Source organism: Acanthaster planci, linkage group LG01, assembly GCF_054643075.1.
Source record: "Acanthaster planci isolate LZ-2023a linkage group LG01, COTS_SCS, whole genome shotgun sequence".
Classification (NCBI taxonomy): Eukaryota; Metazoa; Echinodermata; class Asteroidea; order Valvatida; family Acanthasteridae; genus Acanthaster; species Acanthaster planci.
This window is the reverse complement of record NC_141777.1, coordinates 20,462,981-20,489,340: the sequence shown is the minus strand read 5'-3', so window position 1 is coordinate 20,489,340 and position 26,360 is coordinate 20,462,981. Positions and strand designations below refer to the sequence as shown.

Here is a 26,360-nt window from a genome sequence, read left to right as displayed (position 1 = left end):
CCATTATGTACTTTTTTTGGTGCGTTGTTTGTGTAGGCTACACGATGCGTTCGTGCGTTTCACTTTCACGGACACAAAATCGACGACATTAACATAACACACGTGTGTGTAGCGTTCGGTTGTCAAAATCGCCTGCAAATTTGGCGCAAGTGTCAACACGCATATGGAAAGGCGCCTCAACGATCAGCGACTTCTCATGAAAGCAATGACCTTCCACGCAATGTTTCCAGCGCAGTAGATCGATTTTTGACCATCCATAATTATGAACCGACTTTGTTTTGAAAAGGATAATCGATGGGCTTATTTCAGCATTATTCCGCTGTTAGGCACACCATGAAATAAGCAATATACACATTCGTCGTGGCTATAGTGTGCACGTTCTCGGTTCGCCGGTAGACCGAAAGAAGTGGGGCCTTACACGCACGCTTACTCCTTAATATGCTACACGCGAAAATGGTTCAGGTCACGACAGCTGTATCCTGATGGTTGTTCATGGATTTACTTGGAGTGCACTTTCTTTTGAGAACTTAGAGTTTGCCTTGCCGTAAAGGTTTTCGATATCGATCTCGCACTGAATTCAAGAACACTGTGATGTGATAGAATAAAAGCTGCTTCAATTTTTTTTATATCACGATTCCTATCATACGCGTATTAGTCATAAAATTGTGTTGTCGCTAATTTACTGCTGTGCTTTATACTTTCAAAGGAAGTAAAGTAAGGAAGCGTCTCTGAGCGACAAGTTTGAAATTCCAATAGGCCATGATGTTTGCTCCGTGATATCTTACGGACTTGAGCTGTGAAAAAGAGTGAAAAGACCCTCTTAGGGATATCCAAAATACTTTTGAACAAAGCAGAAGGAGCAAACATGCGTTGAAATCACACGAAGCCGTGACAGGAATAGTCCCTTTTAAGATTTCCAACTGTTCTACAAGTTACAAGAATGTTTTAACACTGTTGAACCACGACTGTTGACCCAGCGCACGATAGGGGCGTATCCAGCGGACTTCCCCGCCCCCAACATGTTATCATGGCCTTGTTTTTCAGGAGTTGAAAGTGCCAGCATTTTAGAAATGGTACCACCAACTTTCTTTGAGGTGGGATGAGGATAAGAAATGAAAATAAATTGCACTTCAAGAATAGGTTTTGGAAAAAAATCCCAATTTGCTCTGCTTCCCATCCCGAAACTCAAGACGTGGATACGCGTACGCCATTCGTGCCGCTGTGAATTAAAACTTTTGCAAATGGCGTGTTCCCCGTGCGCGTCTGCGGCTCGATTATCAGAAATCAGGTAGACATCAAGACGAAGATAATTAGGATTTGCCACGATGGAAAGAAATTCCTTTCAGAGATGATTCTTGTCGATGCCGAAAACCCGTCCATTAAATTTGATAACACTTCGGAGGAGTTTCCACTGACGCTAAACTTTGCGAAACATTACACGTACGTGGTGTAACTATAGGGTGACTATATTTCAAAAGGGCACTGAAAGAGAACTGACTGTTGCTTGTACATAGTCTGTGGTTTTATACACAAATGGGGAACGGACACCCAAGGGGCCTTCCGCCTGGGGTCACATGCCCACCCCCATTTACACCACTGATTATCCCGTTTTATTAATTAACGTCCGTTGAAAAATCTACACATAAAACCCCTGCTGTTCGAATAAAAAATATGCTTTCTTGCATTTTTCAGGCATGTGATGCCCGTTCCTACAACGAATCCGAACTCGAGGAATTGTATGAAAGTAAGTCCGTACTTTTCTCTTCACAGTGAAACAGTGCATTCTGTTTTTAAGGCGGTTGGGTAAGATCTTTAAGCAATATCTTCTTTTTAACATTTTAACAGTGTGATTAAACATCAGTGCAGATTTCTGGTGTGGAATAGATTGCTTGCATAAAACTTTGAATGAAATATGGTTCTTAAATTGCCTGTTCAGTTTTTAAAACTGCATTTTGTTTTGATGAAAAAAATCATTTGTTTGAAAAAGATGCTCATTCCTTGTTTATTTACATATTCATTCTGCCATTTAGATAATAAACTGTCACTTTCGATTTTTAAAAATGAAAGTTTACATTTAGGTACAAAAATTACATTCCTTTTTTTCAAATGTGCATTAAGAATCATTTTATTCTTATTTCTGATTCACTTTACAACAAAAATGTCTGCTGTTTGACACACGTCCAGTGCATGATTTCTTACGACGGTAGGCCCAAAAAAAGATTACTTGAAGAACATAATGCCCCAGAAACTAAAGAGAAAGAAATGTATATTTTATGAGAGGGTTTGTTTCCAATGTTTGCTATGCATATGGGCACCCGGAAGAGTGCGGGGGCAGAGCAAGGGGTTACTTGCCACCTGGAAATATGGGGAAGTTAAAAAAAGTGAAAGAAACAACAAAGAAAGGTATAAAGGGGATGAAAGCCAACAATTTGATCAAAAACACCAGTTCCGCAATCAATGATTTGTTAATGAATGCATTGCTCCCCCCTGTAGTTTACTCATCTGTTACAATATTTACCACATCATGGTCATTAATTCAAAGCTAAGTGCTTCGTTTCTTCATCCAGCCTAATGACACTGAGATATGAAAGATGCAAATGACTGCTAAAATGGGGCAGCAAGAAATGGCAGACCCTTTCCCACCCCTTTCAACTGTGAAATCCACACTAAATTAATGTTGAAGTTGTTGTTACAATGCATTGTGTAGGATTTGACCCTATTCTTCACTTCAGGTAGGCATCAAGAGGCACCCCCCAGACACTAATGAAATGGGTCTGACACCCCCCCCTGACATTAATGAAATGTGAGGGGCCTGACACACACACACCGAGAAATTCCTAGATCTACCCCTGCTTTTGTCAGTTTCGTATGCCAGTATTGTAGCCTCCCAATAAGTAATATGGGTATACATCCTCATGGACAGTGTCTACCATTTTAATGAAGCATGTATAATTTATCTGAAATGTGGCAAGATATGAATTCAAAATACAGGCCCTCTAGAGGGAAAGGCAGTACTGGAACAGTTGCGGAATCTCGCTCAGTAGGCCTATTAACTTTTGGTTGAGGCTTATTTTTCCGGCTTTTAGTTTGGTTCAGCTGATGAAAGAATTGAATTTGAAGTGTTTGGACTGCTCTGGGCCTAGGATGTTTCATTGACAGATTGAGCTATACTGTTTCTGGAATCCCCAAGCCAACCCCTTTTTGTTTTTGTTTGTATTTTTTTCTCTCTCTTTTTTCTTTATTGCACTGATTATTAGGCTGATTGGATGACGTCATTGCCAGAACGCTGACATGTACCGTGTACATTCAGTAGATAATGATGATCCTATTCAGTTGATAATGACCTCAAAGCTTGTTAAAATTGAATGAAGAGATGTTTGTAAATTGAGGCTTTTCTGTTTATGTCTGAATTGTTTTAATTTTAGAAAGAAATCATATGTTTTAAATATACTGGTTCTGATTTTTTAAGCTAGATGGCTATGCTTTATGTGAATGGATATGTTGTTAAATTTTTTCACCAATCATTATTTAAAACTTAATAGCAGTTAATTTGTCAAAATACTAACAGCCTATGACATGAATTTTACACAGGAAAATGTTTTGTGCAACTTTCAACTCTTCTTATATATATGAAAGTCTTTGCTTCTGTCAATCCAATGAAAAGTGCACTGTGTTTAAACCATTAAAACACACTTGCTTGACAAATGATATGGTGCTATTTCCATGGCAAAATTTAAAGGACACGCTGTTCACTTTTCTTATTAGGGGCTCTGTTCAAATTGTGAACCCCAAATTTGATCATTGAAAGTATTTGTGAATTATCACCGACCTACTGCGTGAGAACAACAAATCAGCAATAAAGAAAATAGACACAGCAAATTATCCAAATTTTGGGGAGCTTTTATGCTTAAAAGCTGTAACTTTGAGGTGTCTTTCAGAATTGACATCATAACTTTTCTCATAAATATGCAAATCCACATCAGCCAAAACACAATTGTGTGCATCGAGTGCCAACAAGATTGGAAAAGCTGAAATTAAAAATGAGGTTAAACTAATGCGTGTAGAAGGCATTAAAGAACTACATTTTCTTAACATGGTCTGACCCAGAACTAGTGTTTTTTGTTTTGTGGGGTGAGAATGAAGAAATATGTTTATGTAACCTTTCATTACCTCTCTCAGGGCTGAGGCTGGATTTTCTCCATAATATTGGAAGAAAAGAAAGTGAAAAAGTCCCCCCAAAACCATTAAAAATGTGTCCCTGTGGACAAGGGGGGGAATGACCCTCTCAGGCTCCCCAGAATCCACTAATATTTAACTGCATTTTTGCAGTTTATACCATTCTTTGTATTTTTTTGTTTATATCTAGATGCTGGCAAGCTGTATCAGGAGAGCAAACATCACTGGGGAATGACTGATGGCTACAGCGACATGGTGGGCACGCCTGGCATGAAAGTCTGCTTTGCACAAGGTATCATTAGCAAAAATGTTTGCGATCCTGCACACAGACCTACTGTTGGCTTAGCAACAATTCACTCATAGTATTTGTGTGGGTTTTCTTAGCTATACATAAAGAATGTCCACACAAGTTGTGTAACATAAAAAGTGCACGAATGCATGTTTTTATAAAGAAATATGATTTTGCCGTGAGGTCTACTGACAGTGGTAAAATGACATGGGAAATTTGTGATTGGAGTTCTGAATATCAACATGTCATGAGCATTTGGTCTAGAGTAACTCACCCTATTGTAGCTTTGTGCTTAAGCTAATACATATGTCATTTCTCCATGTCTTTGTGGTGGGGCCATGCATGTTTAGCATTGTTTTGTTTCCCCCATGGTCCTTAGGGCTGGACTATCATTGCAGGAGAATTTTCAAGGGCCTAATAAGGCACAGGGCCTACTTCTGTAGCAGTGCCAGAAGGAGGGGCGTAAGCCCCCCCCCCTATTGCCATTTTTTTTTAAATCGGAAGTGCCATCTTTCTTGAAAAGATACTACCACCTGTCTTTTGGACATATAAAAAAAAGTTGTTTAGGGGAAAAAAATCCATTTGCCACCTTCCATCGACCCCATACCTGGAGACACCTCTGAAGTGCTGAACAGATAAAACCAGCCCTGCAGTTCCTGCTTTTTAAAACCCTTTCATCTTTTTTGTCCTCTCTTTTCTTTGCTTTTTCTTGCATCTTTACCTCGTCTAGGCCCAGAGCTTGATGCATTGGTGCTTGGAGGTGAATTCTCCAACACCACCTCCAATTCGACACTGGAACTGCAGCACAATGGGGATGCAGTGCAGTTACCAGATAGCCCTTTCACTTTGGCCCTGTGGTACAGCTTTCGACCGGTTGACTTCTTCACAACGATTAACGACACCATGGAGTGTGACCTTCTGCAGCTGGGCAACAACAGTAAAAAGGTCAAAGTAAGTAATTAAAGCTGCGTCCATCAGGTTTGGTTGGATCAAGGTGGCCAGTTATAGAATTGGCATATGCATCTGCCCGCTGCCACTTACTTGTTTTAACCGCCCTCAGCCTACATTCAATAACAGATCTTAATTCCAATTTCCAGTTCGATGTAGTCAGAGATTGGAAAATAAAATTTTGGATAGAGTGGCACATGCACATAAGACAAAACAGGCTAAGTGCCAGTTTTCAAATTCCTTGTGCTTTTCCAACAACAAAAACACTTTCAGAAATGGGTTTTGTGGATACTGTCTTAAATAGCTTCTTGATTTGAATTTGAGTCTTTAGTCATATTTGCTTGAATCCAGAATTGCTGGTTCTGGAGTTCAGGTTCTTGGTCACCTTGTGCACTTCTGAGACTGATTCACTAGTGTACCATTGGCTTGACCATATTAAATGTCTTAATTGTATAGAGTATTTGAAATATCTGTATGAGATTTATGCTTTATAAAAGTACTAATTATTATTACTATTATTATAAATTATTAACTTGATTTGAGTTTTGAGATTCCTATCACAAGCATTAAAAGTTACTCGGCCGAAGTCAAGTCTTTACCCTTTTAGTTCCAAAGTGAGTTTTGTATCGGAGTTACTTTGCTGATGAGTCTCACCAAGGCTTCAGTCACACACCGTCAGGTCAAGCCTTTACTTGTGTAGTTTCAACAAGAGTATCTCCAGTTCCTTTATTCTTATGGAATTAAATTTGTATTTCGCTCATGCCATACAATGTTTACAAGCGCATTACTTTAAATTTTGCACACTTAATTAAGAAAGACATAAAAATCTCCAAGAAATTGCAGAAAAAGGAACCAAAAAGGTATTGCACAGCTACCCAAAATGAAAAATAACACAAACCAACATCGACAGTTAAAACTACAAAATAATTAAGATGACAATGGCACATAAGACAATTACAACCACCACCTATAATGTACCCAGTTAATAAAATGTCTGTTTAAACAGACAAGTTTTAACATTGATTTAAAAGTGTTGGTATGAGTCTTGGAACAAATCCTTGTGTCTTTGTTTCCAAGAGCTTGAGGAATCACTGAAGTCATGATTTTGAACCCTTGGCCATTGTTTTAGTATTACATTCACAAAATAATTAACTTGCCTCATTAAAAATGACAAATGTGTGTTCACAAGTTCATTTTTTAAAGTTCTGTTTTGTGCTCTAAGGAATATCAGCTGCAGTCGCAAATCTGAAACGGAGCATATCTGTTGTGCACCTTCTACTTTTTTTATGGGGGGTCTTTTTCTTTTTTCCCCTTCATTTTTAAACTGGTTATTTCTAATGACAGAATTCATAATGATATATGTCCTGCTTGTACATGTATAATATATTATGGTCAGGTTCGTCTTCATTTTGGATGTCCTGCCCCTCCTTTGCAATTCTTAGGAAAGCCCCTCCCCTTTTTGTGAATGTTCATTGATTCACCTCAGATGAATCGGCACCATTGCTAAATCCAAATTGGAATCATAACAAATGCAAATATAGTGAATGTGCGACCCAGTAGCATAGTTGAGATGGTGCTGCACCCATTACAGTGAGATAGAGATTTTACAAACCAAATCAGGATACCGGTAAAACAAATCAGGACAGTGAAAATGGCTCATCATCAACGGGATGCAGATTCTCTTTTTGCAGCAGGCAAACAATAGACAAACCGATGAGGCAAAATCTGGATGGTGAAAATGGGTTAAACCAAAAGGATAAAAGGCTCTCATGCAATGGCAAAACACAACACTGGCTACACACTACCCCAAACTGTAGACTGCAAATTGCTGAAAACAGTAACGTGAAGTTATTATTTATGAAATGCTCCCTTTAAACTAAAGAGAAATGTTTACCTCCTATTCGACCAAAGACCTTGTTTGTATACCCCACCATATTGTACTTTTTTGACACCTGTTGCATTGAGTAATGATTTGGATCACAGTGGGGTTGGTTTTATTTTGTTTTTCATCAGATTTCATATAGTGGTCCTAAAGAGTACAATTTAAAGTACCAGTACCAATCAACCGATTGTGCGCATGTGATTGATGATGATGTTGATCGACCATACTGGGAGTTTGAGGTCAATGATACAACTGATGGAGACATCAAGAAGCAAGGCTGGCAGTGGAATCACATTGCCCTGGTGGTTGAAGGTAGAGACCGTGTGTTCAGTTGCTTTTCTTTTTCTTTTCTTGTTGAGTAAAAGAGAGAGAAAAAGAAAATACCTGCTGATGCTAAACAGTGACGTTAATTTGTGGCAAGAAGTGAGGGGTGGGCCGTGGAGGGTAACACATACCCCTGGGGTTTACTCCAGTCGATGTCAAGTTGAATATTCCAGAAAAAAAGTCAAACTCAGTATGTCAGAGAAAAGATTTGCCAGGGTTTTTTTGTGATATCAGAATTTTTGCATGAGGATTTGTCCTGATTCAGCAGTTTTCAAGCAATCGCCATTTAAGTTTTTACACATGAAAGTCAATATAGAACACAAGAACTGGGTATTTTGAAGGTGCCTTTAAGTAAACACAAAAAGTATGTATCATGTCAGACCCTGCTCTGCTTGGGCCCTCAAAACCTCCAGTGATTATTTCATGGATATTTCATTTTCCTCCAGTCTCACCCCCGGTATGTAGAAAGGAAAACCAGAGTGTTGAACAGTTGGAAACTATTGGCCCTTTTTACCCCTCATTGCCTACATGGAACAGACTGATTTTCAGGTCATGTGGTGACATGTGTAGATAGGGAAATTAATTATGCACAAAATATACTGACCCGAAGATTGTGGCGAACTATGAAGATGTTTGTTTTCCTTGCTCTTTTATGATTCAAAATTACATCCAGTGGCATATTGGTGAATTTTTTTTGGGGGGGGGGAAGGAGGGGAAAGCACCATTTTTTTTGGGGGGGGGTGAGGTAAGCAAGGCTGTAATAATGAACTGCAACTTATGTCCCTTTCAGGATTTCAAAGTGGGGGACACTTGGGGCATGTACACCTGTAACTCCATTGGGAGCAAGGACCCCCCTCCCCTGTTACGCTAAATATATCCTGTCAATTTTTCTCATATTCCTGAAGTTTTACGTGAATAGACATCTCTGCCCTCCTTTTAATTGGGCTGACAATTTGCAGAATGCATAATTGGTACCATTTCCCTCATTAAATCTGCACTTGTCCATTAATTTTCACATTATCCAAACTCACTTTTGCATCCATACATGTGCATGTACATGTGTACATGTTAAAGGGAGTGTGTGATTGTTTCATGCATTTCACCATGTCCAAAAGTTATCAGCATATGCACTTGTGGAAGCTTGGTTAAGCTAGCAGCTGGTACACTCTACTGACAAGTGTTTGAGCCAGCCACAGCCTGTTAAGTTGGACATGGCTGTATCAAGACTCCATGTGTTAAATGCAAATTCATTTGTCCACACAATCACTAAACTTTTCTGGTCGTTCACAAATTGACCTATCACTGTTTGCGAGTTAGCCATGTGCCTTAGACAACATTATGGATTTTGTTCCTTGTCTCAGATTTTGCACTTCCCATGCCACATCAATTTGTGTATCATGTACGTAATTGGACAATATTTCACAAACTTTGTTGATGCAATTTTACCAAGATCAAACAGAGAGGAGCAGCTGCATCCGCATGTTGGAAATATCCAAGCTCGCTCACAAATGATAACATCTGTCTTTTTTTGTTAGAAACTACTGCAAATGAACTGACAGCTTATTACAATGGTTTCCGCATCAACCAAACACTTGAGAGAGATAGCAGCAGTGGCAGTAGCAGTTCATCCAGCAAACTGTTGCTGAATGTCCCTGTGGATGGCAAGCCCCCTTGTACCATGGTTGGGTTTGATGAGGTAACCGTGTGGCGGAGCGCGCTTACGGCTGAGGACATCCTAGCCCTGAGGGTCCATGTCGGCCGGAACCGGAGCCTAGACGAACCAGAGCCGACCACCCTCGCTGATACCACCCTTGCCGATACCACCCTCGCCGATACCACCCCTGAGTCTGGTGACACCACGGCGGGAGACACTACCGCTGGGGACACCACCGTGGGGGACACCACTCCCACCATGGATGGAGAATCGACAGTCACATCAAGCCCACTTGAAAGCACCCAGAAAAGTACAACTGGAGAAATGTCTTCATCTACCACACCCACTGATCAAACTACAGGTACATTCTGTAGCAAAGCCCTAGTTTATTCATTACTCACATATAACAAGAATAAGAGTCCAGTTTTTGTGTACACACTCCACAGACCCATTTTACTTATCTGTCAATTGTTTTACATCACTATCAACTTATCCTCCCCGAATTTGGTTCTCTTCAACAGCTCTTCTGTACTATTCCTTCTATGCACCAATAGCATTTGTTTGGAACATTGTTGGTACAATGTGTTTACAGATTCCCTTCAAAACTTATCTTGACAAATGTAAATATTAGGTGGCATGGTTAAATCTACGGGGCCAACAGTTACCCAGCAAAGATCAAGCCCAACAGCAGCAAATGAGGCAACTACCCAGTCAGGCACAGAAAATGCAATCGATGATATTACTGAGGTAAGCCTTATTTTGTGCGCATCGTGAACTTAGCTACATAAGCTTTGATGTATGAATCACTTGTGGATGTCGTTCTTTTGAATTGATTGAAAAGCTGAACTTTAAGAAAGGTAAGATAGATATCAGCCCCCATTTTACATACAGATGCTGCCTGTTTAGAGCTATTGAAACAATATTTGCACTCCAATAGCAGGCCATGTACACAGTGATCAAGTTTCAAATTTAACAGAACGGTCCACCTCCAAACACTTTTCAAATGCATCTCCCCCTCCCATGAATATAGCTAGTTCATGTTTACGTATCTTCTGGCATGGATTGGTGTAACAAGCCTTCCTGCGTCCTGGACTAATGAAAACAGAATACATCTCCAAGCTCCTTTGGATGGAGGGAAAACTCCAAGGCACTCTGAAAGGTTGCAAAAAACATAGGAACTCAAGAATTAGACCTATTAAGAAGTTCAACCCGTACATTAGCTTTTGCATCCGTATAATAACATTCCTTCCCTCCAGACTGTTTGCTGGAGAGATGCCAAACATTCAACATGGTGATGAGCATGCATATGATTTTAATTATCACAAAGTGCTCTTCGTAGGAGTACCTCTTCACCTGCAAAGAAACTAGGATGCCCACAGCACATACATTTTAGTTGTATATTTAGCAGATATTTTGTTTCACATGCTCATGCTCAAATCTGTGATTGAAGTCTGTCCCCACCAATGGGGCATTGTACAAACATGCCCTCTCAGGGAGGGAATTTTGTCTCTCTGTGTAATTGGTCAAATGAAAATTTTCCTTGTCCTGTGATCAACTGTATGCAGAATCGATCCACAAAATTCTGGTTCAGCCCAGAACCCACAAAGAACCTACATGAGTTTACAGATTTTCAGGTTCAAATTATTTAGGCATACACTCCATGCTCTATTCAATGTGTCTCCCCCCCAAAAAAAAAGATGGAAGTAAAACTGTCCATTTTAAACATAAAGTATCAGCTGGCAGTATTCATGTGGTTATTAGAGGACACTCTTAACTTGATAACAATCCAGAGATACCGATATGCCTCTGTAAACATACCTCATCAAAATTGAGTCTGTGCCACTGGTCTCAGTGATTACTGGGCTTATAAAACTGAAACAACCAGATGTCAATTTCTCTTTTGCAATTTGATATCAAGTGAGGCGCTGACAGCAATATTCACTAAAACATACCCTTTTGTTCATGCAGTCGTTGCCCACCTAAGTGGAATTTGTAGTGTGTTTAATTGGGTTTTACCTAATCAGATAAGCAATTAATATGACAGCAAAGTTATTTCAAACGAGGCTGGCCGGCTAACCGGCTAGCTGTCTTTGGTTAATTTCTGAGTATAATCACTACTGATCTTTGTTTCTCTTTAATCACACACAGATTATATCAAGCGCCAGCCCACAGGTCAAAGCTAATAAGTTAAATGAGGTTGAACAAATTGTTGGTAATGCATCTGTGAATGACATTCACAAAATATCTGACAATTTGGTCAAGCTTTTGGACAAGGCCTCACAAACCCCACCTGCAACTGTAAACAGCAGCAGTAAAGATATTGCTGAGTTACGCAACTACAGAAAGGTAAGACAAACAAAACAAACAAAAAACAACAAGGTGAGTCCTTCAGAGGAACCCAGTCATAGATGTTAATGCTTTACTTACCCCACCATGAAGGATAAATCAGCGACGTTATTGAATCTTAAATCCAGCATTTGAAATATTGAATCTTGTATTTACAGAGTTAATGAGCCAGAGACTGGTATTCAGATAGGCAGAGTCATTTGAGAACAAAGTTAGAGCATAGCTATACTGATCAGAGGGTAGACTTCATCCATCCATATGTGCAAGGGCAGATCCGGGGGGCTAACGGGCCATGAACCCCTCCCCCTCCAAAAAAAGGAAGCCATTTTTTTGGAAAAACAATGAGAAAGATGGGATTTTTGGTTTTTTATTATCTTTTTGTCCCAAAGTATGTAAAAAGCCCCACAAGTAATGTACCCTCATGTCCCAGAAAGGCCATAAAAGGATATTTTAGAAAAATTTCACTGTTTTTTGCAAATAAATAACAAGTTTGACATCCAAAAAAATACAGTTCAGAATCCATGCTAGGGCCTGCACTATTTGAAAATGAAATGATTCAACAAGATAAGTACTAGTTCAAGTTACTAGTTAAGCGGGGGCAGTGACCCCTCACTTATTTGATGGGGGAGGGCATGTCTCCCCCTTTTGGCAGGTCTATAATAAGATGGAGCTTAATGGATCAACCTGTTAATAGCTGATACCTCACAACTGGCCCCCCACATTGAAAATTATTGTGTCACCATATATCCTTTACCATTAAAAACAACTCTCAACTGGTATTTAAAACGCAGAAATGTTCAGGTTTCTCCTCCTTTTTGGGTGTCTCCCACCCCCACGTTTTTCCTCAATTGCTGGATCTGTCACTGTTATCTAATGGTCACCAAAATGAAAGTAGTATGGTGGGTTTTCACAAGAGCTGTAGCCGGCATGCAGTCAACTTCTTATTGGACGTTGATTTTTGTGCTTTCTTCATAGGCATTTGTGAATCTGTTTTCATCAATACTGGAGCAATGGGAGGAGGTTGAAGTTGAGGTATGGTAGATGCTTTATTCTTCTGTTTCAAAGACAGAAAGTCACCTGATTCCCCAAACTCCAGCCGCCAAAAATTGAGTGCCAGTTGCCAGACCCGCCTTTTCACTTGATAACTCTTTTTTATTTTCTGAGCACTGCAGTGCTTGACACTTTTGGAATCATTTGTTGTGAAATCAGAATTGAATAAGCATTGTTCAGGGGCATCTGTTCCATTCTGTTTCACTTTTAGGAGTCTATCCACGTGGTTGGCAATGGTCTAGTGCACGTTATGGACGAGTTTCTGACCAATTACGTTGAAGACCCAACCGTGAATGAGACTGAGTCTATTAATAGCAATGGAGTTGGTAAGATTTCTGTTTTCAGGTGCAGGTGTTATGCAAAGGTAATGGAAAAATGTGTCCAGTGAGATATCAGTATTGCATATTTTTTATTTTGAATGTATGTAAGCACAATGCCTCAAACAGACAATTTTATGATTACTTCATGTTTAGCATTGGTAGTCATAATCAAGTATTTCTCCAGGAGGCTCACAGCACACAGGTATAGCTAATGCAGGGTGGATTTGTTATTGCATAGCATTGAGGAAGAGGGTAAGGAGTCACTCTCTCCTCAAAGTTTCTTAAAGCAAAGGTACCTCAACATTTTTTGTCCTTTCTGATTGCGTACTGTCTGGAGTGGGCCCCCAGTTAAAGTGCATCTACAAGCAACCCAATGAGGGGTATGCATCCATTTGCCTTTGTTTAGCTGGGAATTCTTGGAAAACTTTCATATTCGTAAAACTACTTTTCCTCAGGGAAAATGTTCAAGCTTAGGAAAAAAGGCATGTCGTTGTTTTGAAGGGAATCAATCCATGATAAAATGCTAAAAATGTGTAAAAGTTGCTAATTACCTGTTAAGGATACAGTCATTGATTTCATGATCTTTTCTTTTCTTTCTTCTTTTTTGTGGAAAGTTTGGCTTATTTTCTCTGATGTCCATCTTTACTTCAGATGTACAGCTAGCTCCAGCAAATGGCTCTACTGTTAAACTGGAAGGCAACACTAATGTTAGCATCCCCGTGGATGCTTTTGACTTTGGTGAGAACCATCAGTGCTTTCACTTCAGAAAATATGTTCCAAAAATTTCCTAAATCATTCAGTCACTCTTTTCCGTATTGAAAAGTTTGCATGCATCTGAGATGCCGTATTCAAACAAGTGCATGTTTGTTTCGTATCCTTTATTGTTTTACTTTTGGATCGACTTTGCAAAAGTGTTGTTAATCTGCAGTGCAGATATTTGCCATGAGATCTAAAGTTTTCCTTTGTGTTTGATAATTTTTGCACTAAGTGTGAATTGGCATTCATGCTTTAGTGGAAATTTCATCATGAATGCCTAAATGACCGATTACGAGTGGTTCAAAGCTCATGGAACTAACAACTCGCTCCAACACTCGTATGGTGTCATAGGAAATTTGCAGCGTGGACTCCTAGTTTATGGACTCAAATCCTCATGCAAGGCAATCACTGATTTCGTTATAATCAACTAGTGGGTACAATTTCGTAAAGTCCACTTTTCACCCTTAATCAGCACTAAGTATGTCCCACATTCTGCAATACAACTCTGCTCATCACTTTCCATGTGAAAGAGATTTGGTACCGGTGCATGCAAGACACATACCATAATTGTGGGTGACGAATGTTTTACAAGAAAACACTGTAAAATTGATAAAAAGGACTGTTGGAAAATATCATTTTTCAACTTTGAATTGACTTTTCTCTTCCAAAATAATAAACGTGTAAGAAAAACCCTTAAAAATCCTGATAAATGTCCTGACTCCACTTTTTTGATCACTTACAGCAGTTACCTCCACTGATGCCATTTTTTTCACTTTATTGCAGAAACTAAGGGAGTCAAGGTTTTGATTTGTGTCTTGAAGAAAGGAATGCAGAATTTGCTGGAACCCAAAGGAGGCCAACAGCCTGTGGACATAAAAGAGTAAGTACCAGTGGTGAAGGAAAGCGCTGGTACATGCAACCCCCTCCCCTAGAAATGAGTTATAATCTGAAGTTTACACCCAACTTCATTCTGACTACCTGGTGTCGGGTAGATCCAGGGGGGGCACATGCACTGCTTTTCTTTACCTCGAAATAATAAATACACAAAAGTACTACCTGAAATTGCACTAAGTTTCCTGGGGCCCTTTGACCCAGGACCCCATGCAGTAAGGACTTTGTGCTACGCACTCATGCCAACATGCCAGATGAGTCACTGTGCAGAACAATTGGAATCATTCTTTTCTTTATCATGCTTTCTCTCTCCAGTGAATACAACGAAAAACCAACATGGAACATCTCCGGTCCCATCCTTGTAATGCGGGTCTCCGGTCGAACAGGCTCTGTGACGCTGCAAAAACCAATCTCATTTGAAGTGGAAGTGAATCCGGTAGGTCTGTGATTTACATCACTGTTGACACTAACGTTCTATTCTAAATAATACTTTAAGTTGTTAGTACAAATGATAATTTGTAATGACTTTCTCAATTCAGTCCACTTTAGAGAATACTGGCATATAAATTAATCTCATCTGATCTATTTAGGGGAGAATTCCTTTTTTAACTAGCAGTAACTCGAGGTTGACCCCGAGGTAACTCGGGGTTTTTCATGGTACCACCAGGGGTTCTCTACAATGAGCTCATTATCTCTGGGTCAATGCACACCAAGCACTATGGTCATTAAAACCTGGCTGCTTCATCTTGCTGCAAACGCATGCAATAGGAACGCTTGATTGCGCCTTAATCTTCTTGCTAATCTGCAACGTCCACGGCTTTTTTGGGGGGAGAAAAGCTTGAAATTCTCACAAGTCATGAATGATGAAACTTTTGAGTTGACAAGGTATACCATTACTCCTCTAATCCCCTTGTAATACTGCAAATTAAAGCAGCCTATTGTTTGCCATGCTTGCCCCAGCTCTTTTATTACCACAGGTGGATTGAAGCCAGAGATGCAGTTTCATTTTATTTATTTCATTTCTCGGGAAGAACAAGTTACAAGAAACAAATACAAACACAATAAGACAAGAAGATAATAATTACAAAGAATATTTCAATCAGCCCCTGAAGGATTGCCCAAAAGAAATAATTTCTGTTTTAGAGGCTCTCCAAACTAATTGAAATAAATACAAAACATATGCTCGACTTATGAAAAATAATTATGTTCTGATAAAAGGAAGTAAGAATGAAGAATACAATAAATTAGAGAATAAAATTTAAAAAAATAAAATAAATTATCCGTCTGTAAAGAAGAAGGAGAGAGAGGGGGGAATAGAACATTATGTTATGATTAGAAAGCTTGTGAGATGGGTTCTTGGTTAAACAAGTGGTCACGGTAAAGAGCAAAGAAATTCTTTTGGGGACGGTTGAAGGCACATATTCTGGAGGCTAGAAGGGAGAGTGTTGAAAAACCTGGGAAAAGAGACAAACAGTGAGTATTTAAGGCAGTTGGTCCGACTGTATTGGTGAATGAAGAGTAATACATCAGTTCTCCTAGTATTTGGTTGAGGAAGTAGAGTTGAAGGGACATCCATTTGTTTGTGGAGGTATTTCACTACAAAAGCCATGCTCAGATAAGTTAGCCTGTTGTAGAGGGGTGGAAGATTGAGTTCCTGTAAAGCGCTGTTTGTACGAGAGAGTGTGTGCAATATAAGGTAAGCAAGATTTTATAAATCTACATTGTACAAGGCATTGAATTTGATTTTTGAGATGAGGGAGCCAGACCGGAGCTGCGTATTCTAAGTATAGGCCAAAGTGTCAAAAAGACCGGTCAGTTGAGTGGTACATGAGCACTTAGGTAAAAATCCATGCTGAGAATCAGGGATAATGCTGTAAAGAGAAGAATGATGGTGTAAACGCTTTGATATAAATCGTTCCAACATTTTACATGTAACATCTGTCAGAGAAATGGGTCTGTCATTTGAAATAACAGATTTGTCGCCATGTTTAAATAGAGGAACAACATTTGCCATTCTCCAGCACTGTGGCACATCTCCTGTTGAGAGACTCGGGTTAAATGTTCTAGTTAAAGTTTGTACAATAGAAAAACCAGCAAGTCTAAGCATCTGTTGTGAGATTCCATCTAAGCCTGGAGGTTTGGAAGGATCGAGGTGATTAATCTCTTTCAGCACATCACCCTGACTGACTTCAAGAGAATCAAGACGGTGGCTTCACATCCCTCACTGGTAGGGATCTGGAAGGTGGTCTGAGCAGGTGTAAAGTTACTCTGAAAGAAAATGTTAAATGCCTTTGCAATTGAACTGGGGGAATCAAACTCTTGGCCATTCAAATGAAAAGAATTGATAGGTTGGGATTTACGTTGCAATTTAACAAAAGACCAAAATCGTTTGGGATTTGATTTACAATCCACTGCAAGGCTTTGAACATAATCATTATAGGAGTTTCTAACCAACAGCTTAACATGGGATCTTAAAGTCTTGTACTTTTTCCATAGGTTCACATTCTCCTTGTTCTTTATGGCCTGACGGTATGCTCTGTTCTTTTTCCTGGATGCTTGGACGATCTCACACGTTATCCAAGGGGATCTTTGCTGACCTTTGGAGATGACGATGGGAACTACATCTTTTACTGCAGCATGGACCAAGGATGCAAAGTTGTCCCATGTTTCATGTATGTCGGACTCGTCAAAGAATAGGTCCCAGGGGATACACTGGAATGTTTGTTGGAAGTCTAGTTTGTCAGTCTTGCTGAACTGGTGAAATGATCTATGTAGACCTGTGTGGCTTGATGTAGTGTTGATGTTAAAGCAGATGGCGTCACAGTCACTGTTGCCAAGACTAGCTTCTCTGTAGATATTTTTAGTCCAGGTAGGGTCGTTACAAAAGATGAGGTCAAGTGTAGAATTGGCACCATTGGGATTTCGTCTTGTTGGAAACGAGACCAGTTGTGACATGCCTAGGGATTCCACAATGCTCAGAACTGCTGCAGAGTGACTGCTAACACTGGGTATGTTGTGCTCATCAGAGGCAGAAGTACACGGTATTTTGAGGTTGAAGTCTCCAAGGAAAAAGATGGCTTTGTACTGATGAGAACAAGGAAGGATGCAATTGATGGAGTAGGAGAGTGCCTCGTTGAAGCCTGATGTTGAAGATGGAGGACGATAACAAGTTCCGAACAGAAGCTTGCCTTTATTCTGAGGAAGGACAACTTGAACCCAGACCAGTTGGCCTGGATGTTAGGGACGGCTCAAATTCAGTGTTCCCCGACGCTTGATGATTTGATTTGCAAGCAAATAGGACACCTCCTCCATTACGATTTCTGTCTTGCCTGAAGATCTGGTCGTGTAGTGGGTAAAGAACTTCACCATCGTAAATGTCAGGGCATAACCCTGTTTCAGTTATGAAGGCAAATTCAATGTCATTCATGCTTAGCCTGGTCTGGAGCTCAAGAGTCTTGTTGAAAATGCTTCTTGCATTTAGAAGAACACATTTCATTTGAGATTTAGACTCAGATGGAGGTCCTGGATAGAGTTCAATGTCACCAGATTGAAGTAGCTGTACTTGAAAAGTGACCCCAAATATTCATGATGCATTGTATTTATGCAGGGTGTCAAACCCCGAGTTACCATGGGGTTCAACCTCAAGTTACCGCCAGTTAAAAAAGGAATTCTCCCCATACTTTCCCTCACTGCCATGAAGAGGGAAAAATTTTTTTAAGTTACTGAATTAAATTTGAAATGAAAATGTTATACTTATAGTTTACATCTTTTCTTATTCACCATGACTGATATCCTTTTTCACAGGATATTGGAGAGAATCCCACATGTGTCTTCCAGAATGGAAGGTGAGTCTTGTCACTTTTTTGTGTACCTATACTTTCTTGCAGAGGAGAGGAGAAGTACAGTGTGTTTGTCTGTCTCCCAATGTTGTGCAACAGATTTGGTTGAAAATGCAAAACCAACCTGAAACATTCTAGCTATAAACCAAATAAGACCCAAAATCGATCATGAGTTTGGAAATCTGACCCAACCAGACAGAAACTAAAGTTAAACCAGTTCATACCTACCTGAACCCCCCCCCCATATCTGGCTCAGAGAAATCCTCCTAGAATTTGTCCATTTTTTGTGACTGTACTTGTCCGCAATGCTGAATTCTTGTGGAAAAAATATTACAATAACTCTGAATTCTTCCAATGTATTTCTCTTTACAATCACAGTTGGAGTGTGGAAAGTAATTTAATGGGGAAAAAATTATGCATCTTGGTCATGCCAGGCAATATGATTCTGCAATAATGATGCACCTTGTGAATGTCTGAGCTGTTTAAGTCTTTCCGTTTTTTTTTTCAAGTTTTCAGCAAAATTTGCTTAAACAAACTGACCAGACCTGAAAATCAACAAATGCAAAACCAAGACTGACCTGACCCAAGTAAAAATCAGGAAAAATAGGAAATGGGAAAGATTTGACCCAACAGACCCAGTGTTGGATTTGGGTTGGGTCAGTTTCAGGTTTGGGTTTGTAGCCAAATTGTTTTTGAAATGTAAAGGGAAAAAGGCGATTATATCTGAGTATTACATTGCCTTGGTTTCCTTCCCAAAGAATGTAAATTTTAGCCTTGCTCTTCCGAAACACCAACAAAAAGGTTACTTAAAGATGTTCCCATTTTTTTTGCCTTAATCCATCCTTGAGAGAGCAATGGAAGTCACACCTTAGAAGAAATTTTGATCCATCTATGCTTGTTTTTTTAACACAGTTCATGGTCGGGTAAAGGACTAGATATGGGCCAGTATGACAAGAACTGTCCTTGTGTCATCTGCAAGACTACTCACATGACAAACTTTGCTGTGCTGATGTCAGTGAACAGAGTTAAGGTATGTGTTACTGCCCCCTCATTTTTGGGCAGGTCAATGAATAATAAGGGAGGAAGGGGATGGTACTGTTCTGTTTCATTAGCATCTAAATCTAAATCATCAAATCTAATCCTTTTTCTCTATCCCATCTCACTAGTCTCCATCTCAAGATCATAACAAAGCCATTTAATGTATTAGTTTGCAATATTCTTATAGTGTGATTCTCCTTTTACTTCTCTGTCCTGATAACATTTGAAAAAAAATGCAATAATTATCCATGTCAGTAGGCTGAATATTGGATACGTGCACATAACTGCACTTTGGATAAACTCATATTTATTCATATCACATACAAAACATCTTTGCTTAACTCATGTACACCTCAAAGGTCTTTATGCAAGAAAAGGACATCTCACATATTTGACTTATTTCAAAAATGCACCCAAAAAAGTCTTAATGGCAGAATGACCTCTTGGCTCAGCCTTGGTTGGTATCTTGTCTGAAACCTTGCATAATTGCTTTAATGTGTATACACATTGCCAGAACTGATTAGTCAAGTCCCTTGCACACAGGGAAGGAGTGTCAGTGATTTTAGTCTGAAAGTCGGAAATAGTTGCATTGTTGCATTGCGTTGTATTGTATGTTTTGAACAAACAACATTTCAAATGAAAAAGTGATCTGCAAATGATCTCAATAGGGTCTCGAAAAAATTCTCAATTAGATTGTCAGCACATTTCAACATGAGGTTCAGTGCAACAATGTTTGCATCTATGTTCTCAGAGATTACTCTCTATAACTTAATTATCTCTCAAATCATTAAATAGTTGAGACGCACAAAAAAGTCTTCAAAAGTGTCAAAAAGGTCTCAACTACAACATCACCCCTGTGAAACTGAACACCAAGTGAAGATGCATTTGTTCAAATCTCCCTCTCCTTCAGCTTTGGCCACGTGGTGAACTGCTGTGTAGAGAATTACACCCATTAGTTTTTAAAACCTGCAATCTATTTTGTCTGTTCCTAGGTTGTAGGGCCTCATAGTGTACTGCTGTCCATCATCTCATACATTGGATGCAGCTTATCTCTACTCTGCCTCCTCATCGCCATCATCATGTTCATACTGCTCCGGTAAGAACACACAAAGGACGAATAAGGAGGCCATTGTGCCTCTTTGCCAAGTTCATTTGTTGACTTTTTTGAGTTTTGTTGAAAAAAAAGAAATTTATGCTGAAAACGCAGTAAAATGCTGTCTTACTAGATTGTTTGTTTACTTTCACTTGGCAAGTGGTCAGTATTGTGCCCCCCCAAAAGTGTGTAGGGAAATGCTGTCCTTTCTAAACATAAAATGTCATCTGGCAGTATTGTAAACTCCAGTGGTTTTAAGGAGAACACTCCCAGCTTGACGGTGCCTATTCTTTCTTCTTATATGCTTTTATCAATCCAGAGATATATGCTGCAGTTGGAGTTTGTGCTATGCCTAGGAAAACAGGTCACTTTTCAACATGTTTCAGTGCATACATATTGCCATCAGCATCTCCATTGGAATCAAATCGTAAAGGCAAAATGCATGTTCTGTGTTATTTCAATTAGGTCTGTTGATCAGACTAAATAATGATCCCAACTATATCTCTGGATCGCCAAAGGAAAAAAAGGTGAAATAAAGAGCATCATCGAGCCAAGAGTGCTTCCTTGAAACCTTGTATTAAAGCTGGTATTATACTGCCAGTTGTTCATGTTATGTTCAAAATGGACAGTATGTGCTGCATCAGCATATCAAATTCTTATATAAGACTTAACATTGGGTCATTCAGGAACTGCTTGGTTTTTACCAAATTTGCTGATTATGTGAAAGCTTGTTTGTAAACAGGTGTTAACACAGAGTCTGAGTTCGGGCGGCTTGTTCTCGTATGTTCATGCAAGCAACATGCAACATGGCAGCATCCTTGTACATTCTTTGAGATTTATTTTTTGAGCTAACTTCTTTTCCATTTAAAAAAATCATATCTGTCATGGAAAATTATTGATGTTAATTGTGCAAAACTTTCCGTTGTCTCCAGTTTTGTAAGCCATCTGGATAGTTTTTGCAGCTTTTCAAAAATAAAATCTCACGAGTTTTCCTGTGTGTTCGTGTAAAACCCTGATGAAGAGGTGGTGTTTGAACCTGTTCCGAGAATAGTGTTCTTGGGTCATGTTACGCGTTCGAGTGCAAGAACGCGAAACCCGTATCAAGAACAGGCCGCCCGAACTTGACCGTAGTGCACAAACAACCGAACACACAATTGCTGTCACAATTGGAAGACATGCCACTAATTATACCCTTTACATTAAAGCCAACATCTTCATGCTTGATTAATTGTAGAGAGCTGAACTCCACGCGCATGGGCATTGTGAAGAATCTGTGCGTAGCCCTGTTCTTTGCTCAGCTGCTGTTTGTTGCTGGAATAGAAACAGCAAAAGTGAACGAGGTAAGACCTTATTGACATCAGTACTAGGTCAGGGGAAGGGGATGGAAATGGAAATGTGTTTTCTAAAAATAACAGTCCAACTAGCAAACCTTTTTTCCATTCCTAAAAAAATCATCATTACCACATCTACCCACCCCCCGGAATGGAGCGGTGAATATCTAAAATACTGTCACTTTCAACTCCTGCATGGGTCACTACACTGTTGATCTACCATCTTCAATAAATTGCACAGATCAGAAAATAGTACTAAAATCAAGCCTTGACTTAATGGGATTTTGGGGGTTTTGGGTTTTTTTTTCCAGATTGCCTGCAAGGCCGTAGCTGCCATGTTACACTACTTCTTCTTGTGCGTCATGGCCTGGCTGCTGTGTAATGGCATCTACCTGTACCAGAAAGTGAAAAAAGCCACCCGGCCTGGCAGTGTGGTGGACCTGATCTACTTCTGTATCCTGGGCTGGGGTAGGCCACCTTATGATAGGAGGCACAGTTAGGCTGGATTGAGGACATGGCTGGGTTTACTGTCTATCCCATAATTCTGTTTTACTTTTAAATGCTAATTTTTCTCATTTTGCTCCTTATCTTTTCCTGAGATGGCAACACACAAGGGAATGCTTTTATGGATTTTACCCAGTTTTGTAAAGGTTCAGTACCAATGAAACCTTTTTTAAAATTTTACCAGGAGAAGACTTTAGCAATATGTCATTTTCAATCAGGTATTCATTGGTGTATCAAGTAGACATGTTTCCATTTTGTTATTAATATTCTTAAAGTATTTAAACTACCAGCATTTACAATACAGGCCTATCACCGTGGGGGGTAAAGGCTACTTTTATGGAGGAAAAAGTCAGACAGTTGTGTTTTTCATGAAAAATTTCCGATTTTACCTCCCCCCTTGGATCCAAGACCTGATACACCACTATTAATTGGGTACTATACATGGGGTGTCAATGCTGTAGTCACTACTTAGGTTCTATATACATGGGGTATCAATGCTGTAGTCAACTTTGTCAAATTCAGTACCACAGCCATGGCCAGTTCCATTGCCACAATCTTAGTTATGTGTCACTGAGGCAAAGGAAAGGGGACAAACTCTTATGTGAGCAAAATTTTGATTGGAAGTCCACACACACACAAGTGTGTATTTGCCTGCAACTGGGGACCCTTATGGTTCCTCTTTTGTTTGTACTTTAACTTTTTTAGAAGACAACCCATATCTTTTGTGCACAGTTATCAATTATCGGGGACCCTCTGTCAATCGGGGACCTTATTGTCCTCTATTGTTCAGGGTCCCCAACTGAATGCAGAAACAAACTCACACACACAAAAAGGAATCTAATTTGTATAGATCAATGCCAGGAGACGCAAAAACTGCAGTGGTACCACACTCACACAAGCGCAGTCCAAAGCTCCATGCGCATGCATCTGGCAAGTCACAGCATACCACCTGTAAACAAATTTTGTGCTGCCGCAGTAGTGGCTTCTAACCTTCTCGTTGCCAAAGTAGACTACAGTCACATGAATAGGCAGAGAGGACTGCCAGGCACTCATAGGGAAGTGGAGCAAATTAGAAAGAGATCCACCAATCAGTTGGTTTGTATCTTGCTGCTTATTTCATTACAGGTGCCCCTGCTGTGGTGGTTGCCATCACCGCAGGGATTAACCATGAAGTGTATGGAACAAAAGACCTGTAAGTAGTGGTGAGAAAAATGATATCAATAAGATCTATGATAAAAGGAGTAAATAAAGACAGCGCAGTTCATGGTTCATAGTGAGCTGCATCTGGCCAGATTTTTTTTTACCGATTGAGCTTGTCAAGTTGGCACCAGCAACCAATCTGGGGTTGGGACACTTGTTTTTTATATGCCTTACCGTCATACATTAACAGGAAGCAATGATAGCTACCAATGATGATGACAAATGCAGTGGCATAACTAGCATTCATAAATACCTGTATATGACCATGTATGAACGTGCCAAGTTCATTGCAGGGGATTCTATTGGACAATTTTCAAAAGCAATATACCATAAAACGGACGGGGATGTTTGGGAAACAGAAAGTAAAGGTTGGAAATTCATCATATGTTAAATTCTTTTGATGCTCTGAATAAAAATGTATTTATGAATGGGAAAAAGCATGTGCTTGGCCAGTCTTAAACTAATGCCGTCACCTGCAGCTCTGACATTAGTCATGTCCCTTCTCCTGAGCCAGTCTTAAATGCACATTTAAGACTGGCCAACCACACATTTATTCCCTTATTAAGTTTCTGAGGTACTGAGGGGTCAACTCAGAGTGCACCATATTTTTCCAAGGGGGCACTGATTAAAGCAAATTAACTGTGGCTTGTACACTCACACCGTGCTGTGGACACTTCGAATTTTCAATTGAGGGGCGCAGAGGGGGGGGCACGTTCTTGTGCTGGGGAGAAGGTTGTGTGGCCCCCCCACCCTACTCCACTGGACAAATGTGATTTTTGTCAGGGGATAAACTGTACGTTTGCCCCCTTTTGTTCTTCAGGTGTTGGCTGTCAGTCGAGGGGGCTGGAATCTGGGCTTTTGTAGGACCGGCAATGCTCATCATTGTCGTAAGTTGGATACCGTAACAGCAACTTTTTTTCTCTCTAATTCGTTCTGAGCTGCAACTTCAAATTCACATTGATTGGAAGCTGTTGTAAAATTGGACTCTAAGATTTGTGAAAAAAAGGATTTTGGCAAAGATTAGCAATATTTCTTGAGTGAAAGCAAGCTCCACGAAAAGAAACTCGTCAGGAGCTCAACTGATGTTCTTAACTTTTTACAGTAAAACTGACTTTACCATCCATCCCCAATCAAAAGACTCCTACGAGTTGTATATCCTGGGATGAAAATGGGAGGTATTGCCAATAGATATCATTAAGCATTGGGGTTTTCCTAAGTCAACAAAAATCTACAATGCATTGATCCAAACAGTGAAACAGCTTACCCAAACTGACATTCTGGAAGAATGTTATGACACTTTCTCTGAAATTGATATGGAAACATGATCTGCAAGACAGGAGCAGTGAAAAATCATGAAGGCTTTTCAAAGTGAAAACAATTTTCAAGTGCTTTGTACGCAAACCCCCATTTTTCTATTTTTATCTTTCAGTTCAACGCATTCGTGACATTCTTGACCATGAAGGCCTTTGTCTCAGTCAAGGTTTTCAAGGACAAGTCTGACAAGGACAAATTCAAGTAAGAGGACAGTTAAGAAGATATTCTTTTTGAGATAAAGAGTCTGTTTTCAAAAGGACAGTCTTCTAGTTGGCAAACCCTATAGATGTTCCCAGATGTAGAGGGTGGCTCATTGAGCTTTATGATTTGCAGAGAGTTTACCATTTTGAAAAAAAAATTCAACACTGTGTTGCCCTTAAAGTGTGATTTAGACAACACTATGCCAATTATAAATTAATAACTAGCAAAAGTTGAAAAATAAAAAAAACATTTTCTTTTCACCTCACCTAGAGCATAGATAACAGAATATAATCCATTTGACAAATTTCTCAGTTAGGAAGGAGGAATAAAGATTCTTCCAAAGATTTGCTCCTCTTAAGAATAATAATGATAATCAAGCTTTATGCAGAGCCAGTAATGTATTAAATTCTAATTTTTTGGGGGAAGTTCTTAATTATCATTCTACACGTTAAAAACTGAAGTGTTAAATCCAACACTTACATGTATACATCTGTAAAGACACTTTGAAAGCGTTGAATCCAGAATTTAAATGTTAATTAAGCATTTGAACATTTAAATCCAGCTTATAAAACAGCTCATTCGATACAAACTGAAGTGCTGAAAGTAATATTTCTAAGTGCAGCATTTAGTCAGTGGCCACGGAAGTGTTGAATCCAGCATTTTAAATGCTTAATCAATCATTTGAAATATTAAAATCCAGCTTTAAAACTTTCAATTCGGCATTTGAATATTTGTTTAACAATGGTTAGGAAAAACAAGTTGAAAACGTTGAATTGATCCTCGAATCGTTTAATTCAACTGTTTCAAAGTGAGGTTATGATCACAAGCATGAAAGTGTCAGACTAAATACTTCAGTTTTAGTTTGTTGATGTTCATGTGTACCAAAAAGACAAGATGTGACATCATTCAGAGTAATACCCCATTTTACTTAAAATATGCTCTCAAAGTTTTTCTGAAGCAGAAGCATCAGGAAAGTAGCTCAGCAATGCCAACTCACTAACAAACTAACTAGTCTTTTGACAGTATGTGCAAAGTCTTATTCCTTCAGAATACCTCTAGATCCCAGAAAATCTTGCGGCCTCATATCACCCTCCATTCAATGTCAGTTCACAAATTAAAGAGTTTGTGCATTACCAAACAGCCTTTTTGTCGTGTTGCACTTGATGCACTTGGATAAACACATCCCTCCATTATCAATGGGTCA

The 26,360-nt window shown here is 39.5% G+C and overlaps 1 protein-coding gene across 1 annotated transcript in view; it reads left to right on the top strand.

The window, feature by feature from the left end:
• Nucleotides 1-26,360, top strand: part of LOC110982894 (adhesion G protein-coupled receptor L2-like) — a 40,874-nt gene that overhangs the window by 5,070 nt on the left and 9,444 nt on the right. Inside the window, exons 2-21 of the mRNA XM_022241661.2 lie at nucleotides 1,693-1,744; nucleotides 4,367-4,468; nucleotides 5,196-5,416; nucleotides 7,427-7,607; nucleotides 9,155-9,634; nucleotides 9,905-10,020; nucleotides 11,422-11,619; nucleotides 12,595-12,651; nucleotides 12,881-12,995; nucleotides 13,641-13,727; nucleotides 14,529-14,625; nucleotides 14,952-15,072; nucleotides 18,441-18,481; nucleotides 19,388-19,505; nucleotides 20,506-20,609; nucleotides 21,841-21,946; nucleotides 22,249-22,405; nucleotides 23,567-23,633; nucleotides 24,462-24,528; nucleotides 25,071-25,156. Coding sequence (XP_022097353.2) covers nucleotides 1,693-1,744; nucleotides 4,367-4,468; nucleotides 5,196-5,416; nucleotides 7,427-7,607; nucleotides 9,155-9,634; nucleotides 9,905-10,020; nucleotides 11,422-11,619; nucleotides 12,595-12,651; nucleotides 12,881-12,995; nucleotides 13,641-13,727; nucleotides 14,529-14,625; nucleotides 14,952-15,072; nucleotides 18,441-18,481; nucleotides 19,388-19,505; nucleotides 20,506-20,609; nucleotides 21,841-21,946; nucleotides 22,249-22,405; nucleotides 23,567-23,633; nucleotides 24,462-24,528; nucleotides 25,071-25,156 — 2,573 coding nt within the window. The remainder of the gene's footprint in view (nucleotides 1-1,692; nucleotides 1,745-4,366; nucleotides 4,469-5,195; nucleotides 5,417-7,426; nucleotides 7,608-9,154; nucleotides 9,635-9,904; nucleotides 10,021-11,421; nucleotides 11,620-12,594; nucleotides 12,652-12,880; nucleotides 12,996-13,640; nucleotides 13,728-14,528; nucleotides 14,626-14,951; nucleotides 15,073-18,440; nucleotides 18,482-19,387; nucleotides 19,506-20,505; nucleotides 20,610-21,840; nucleotides 21,947-22,248; nucleotides 22,406-23,566; nucleotides 23,634-24,461; nucleotides 24,529-25,070; nucleotides 25,157-26,360) is intronic.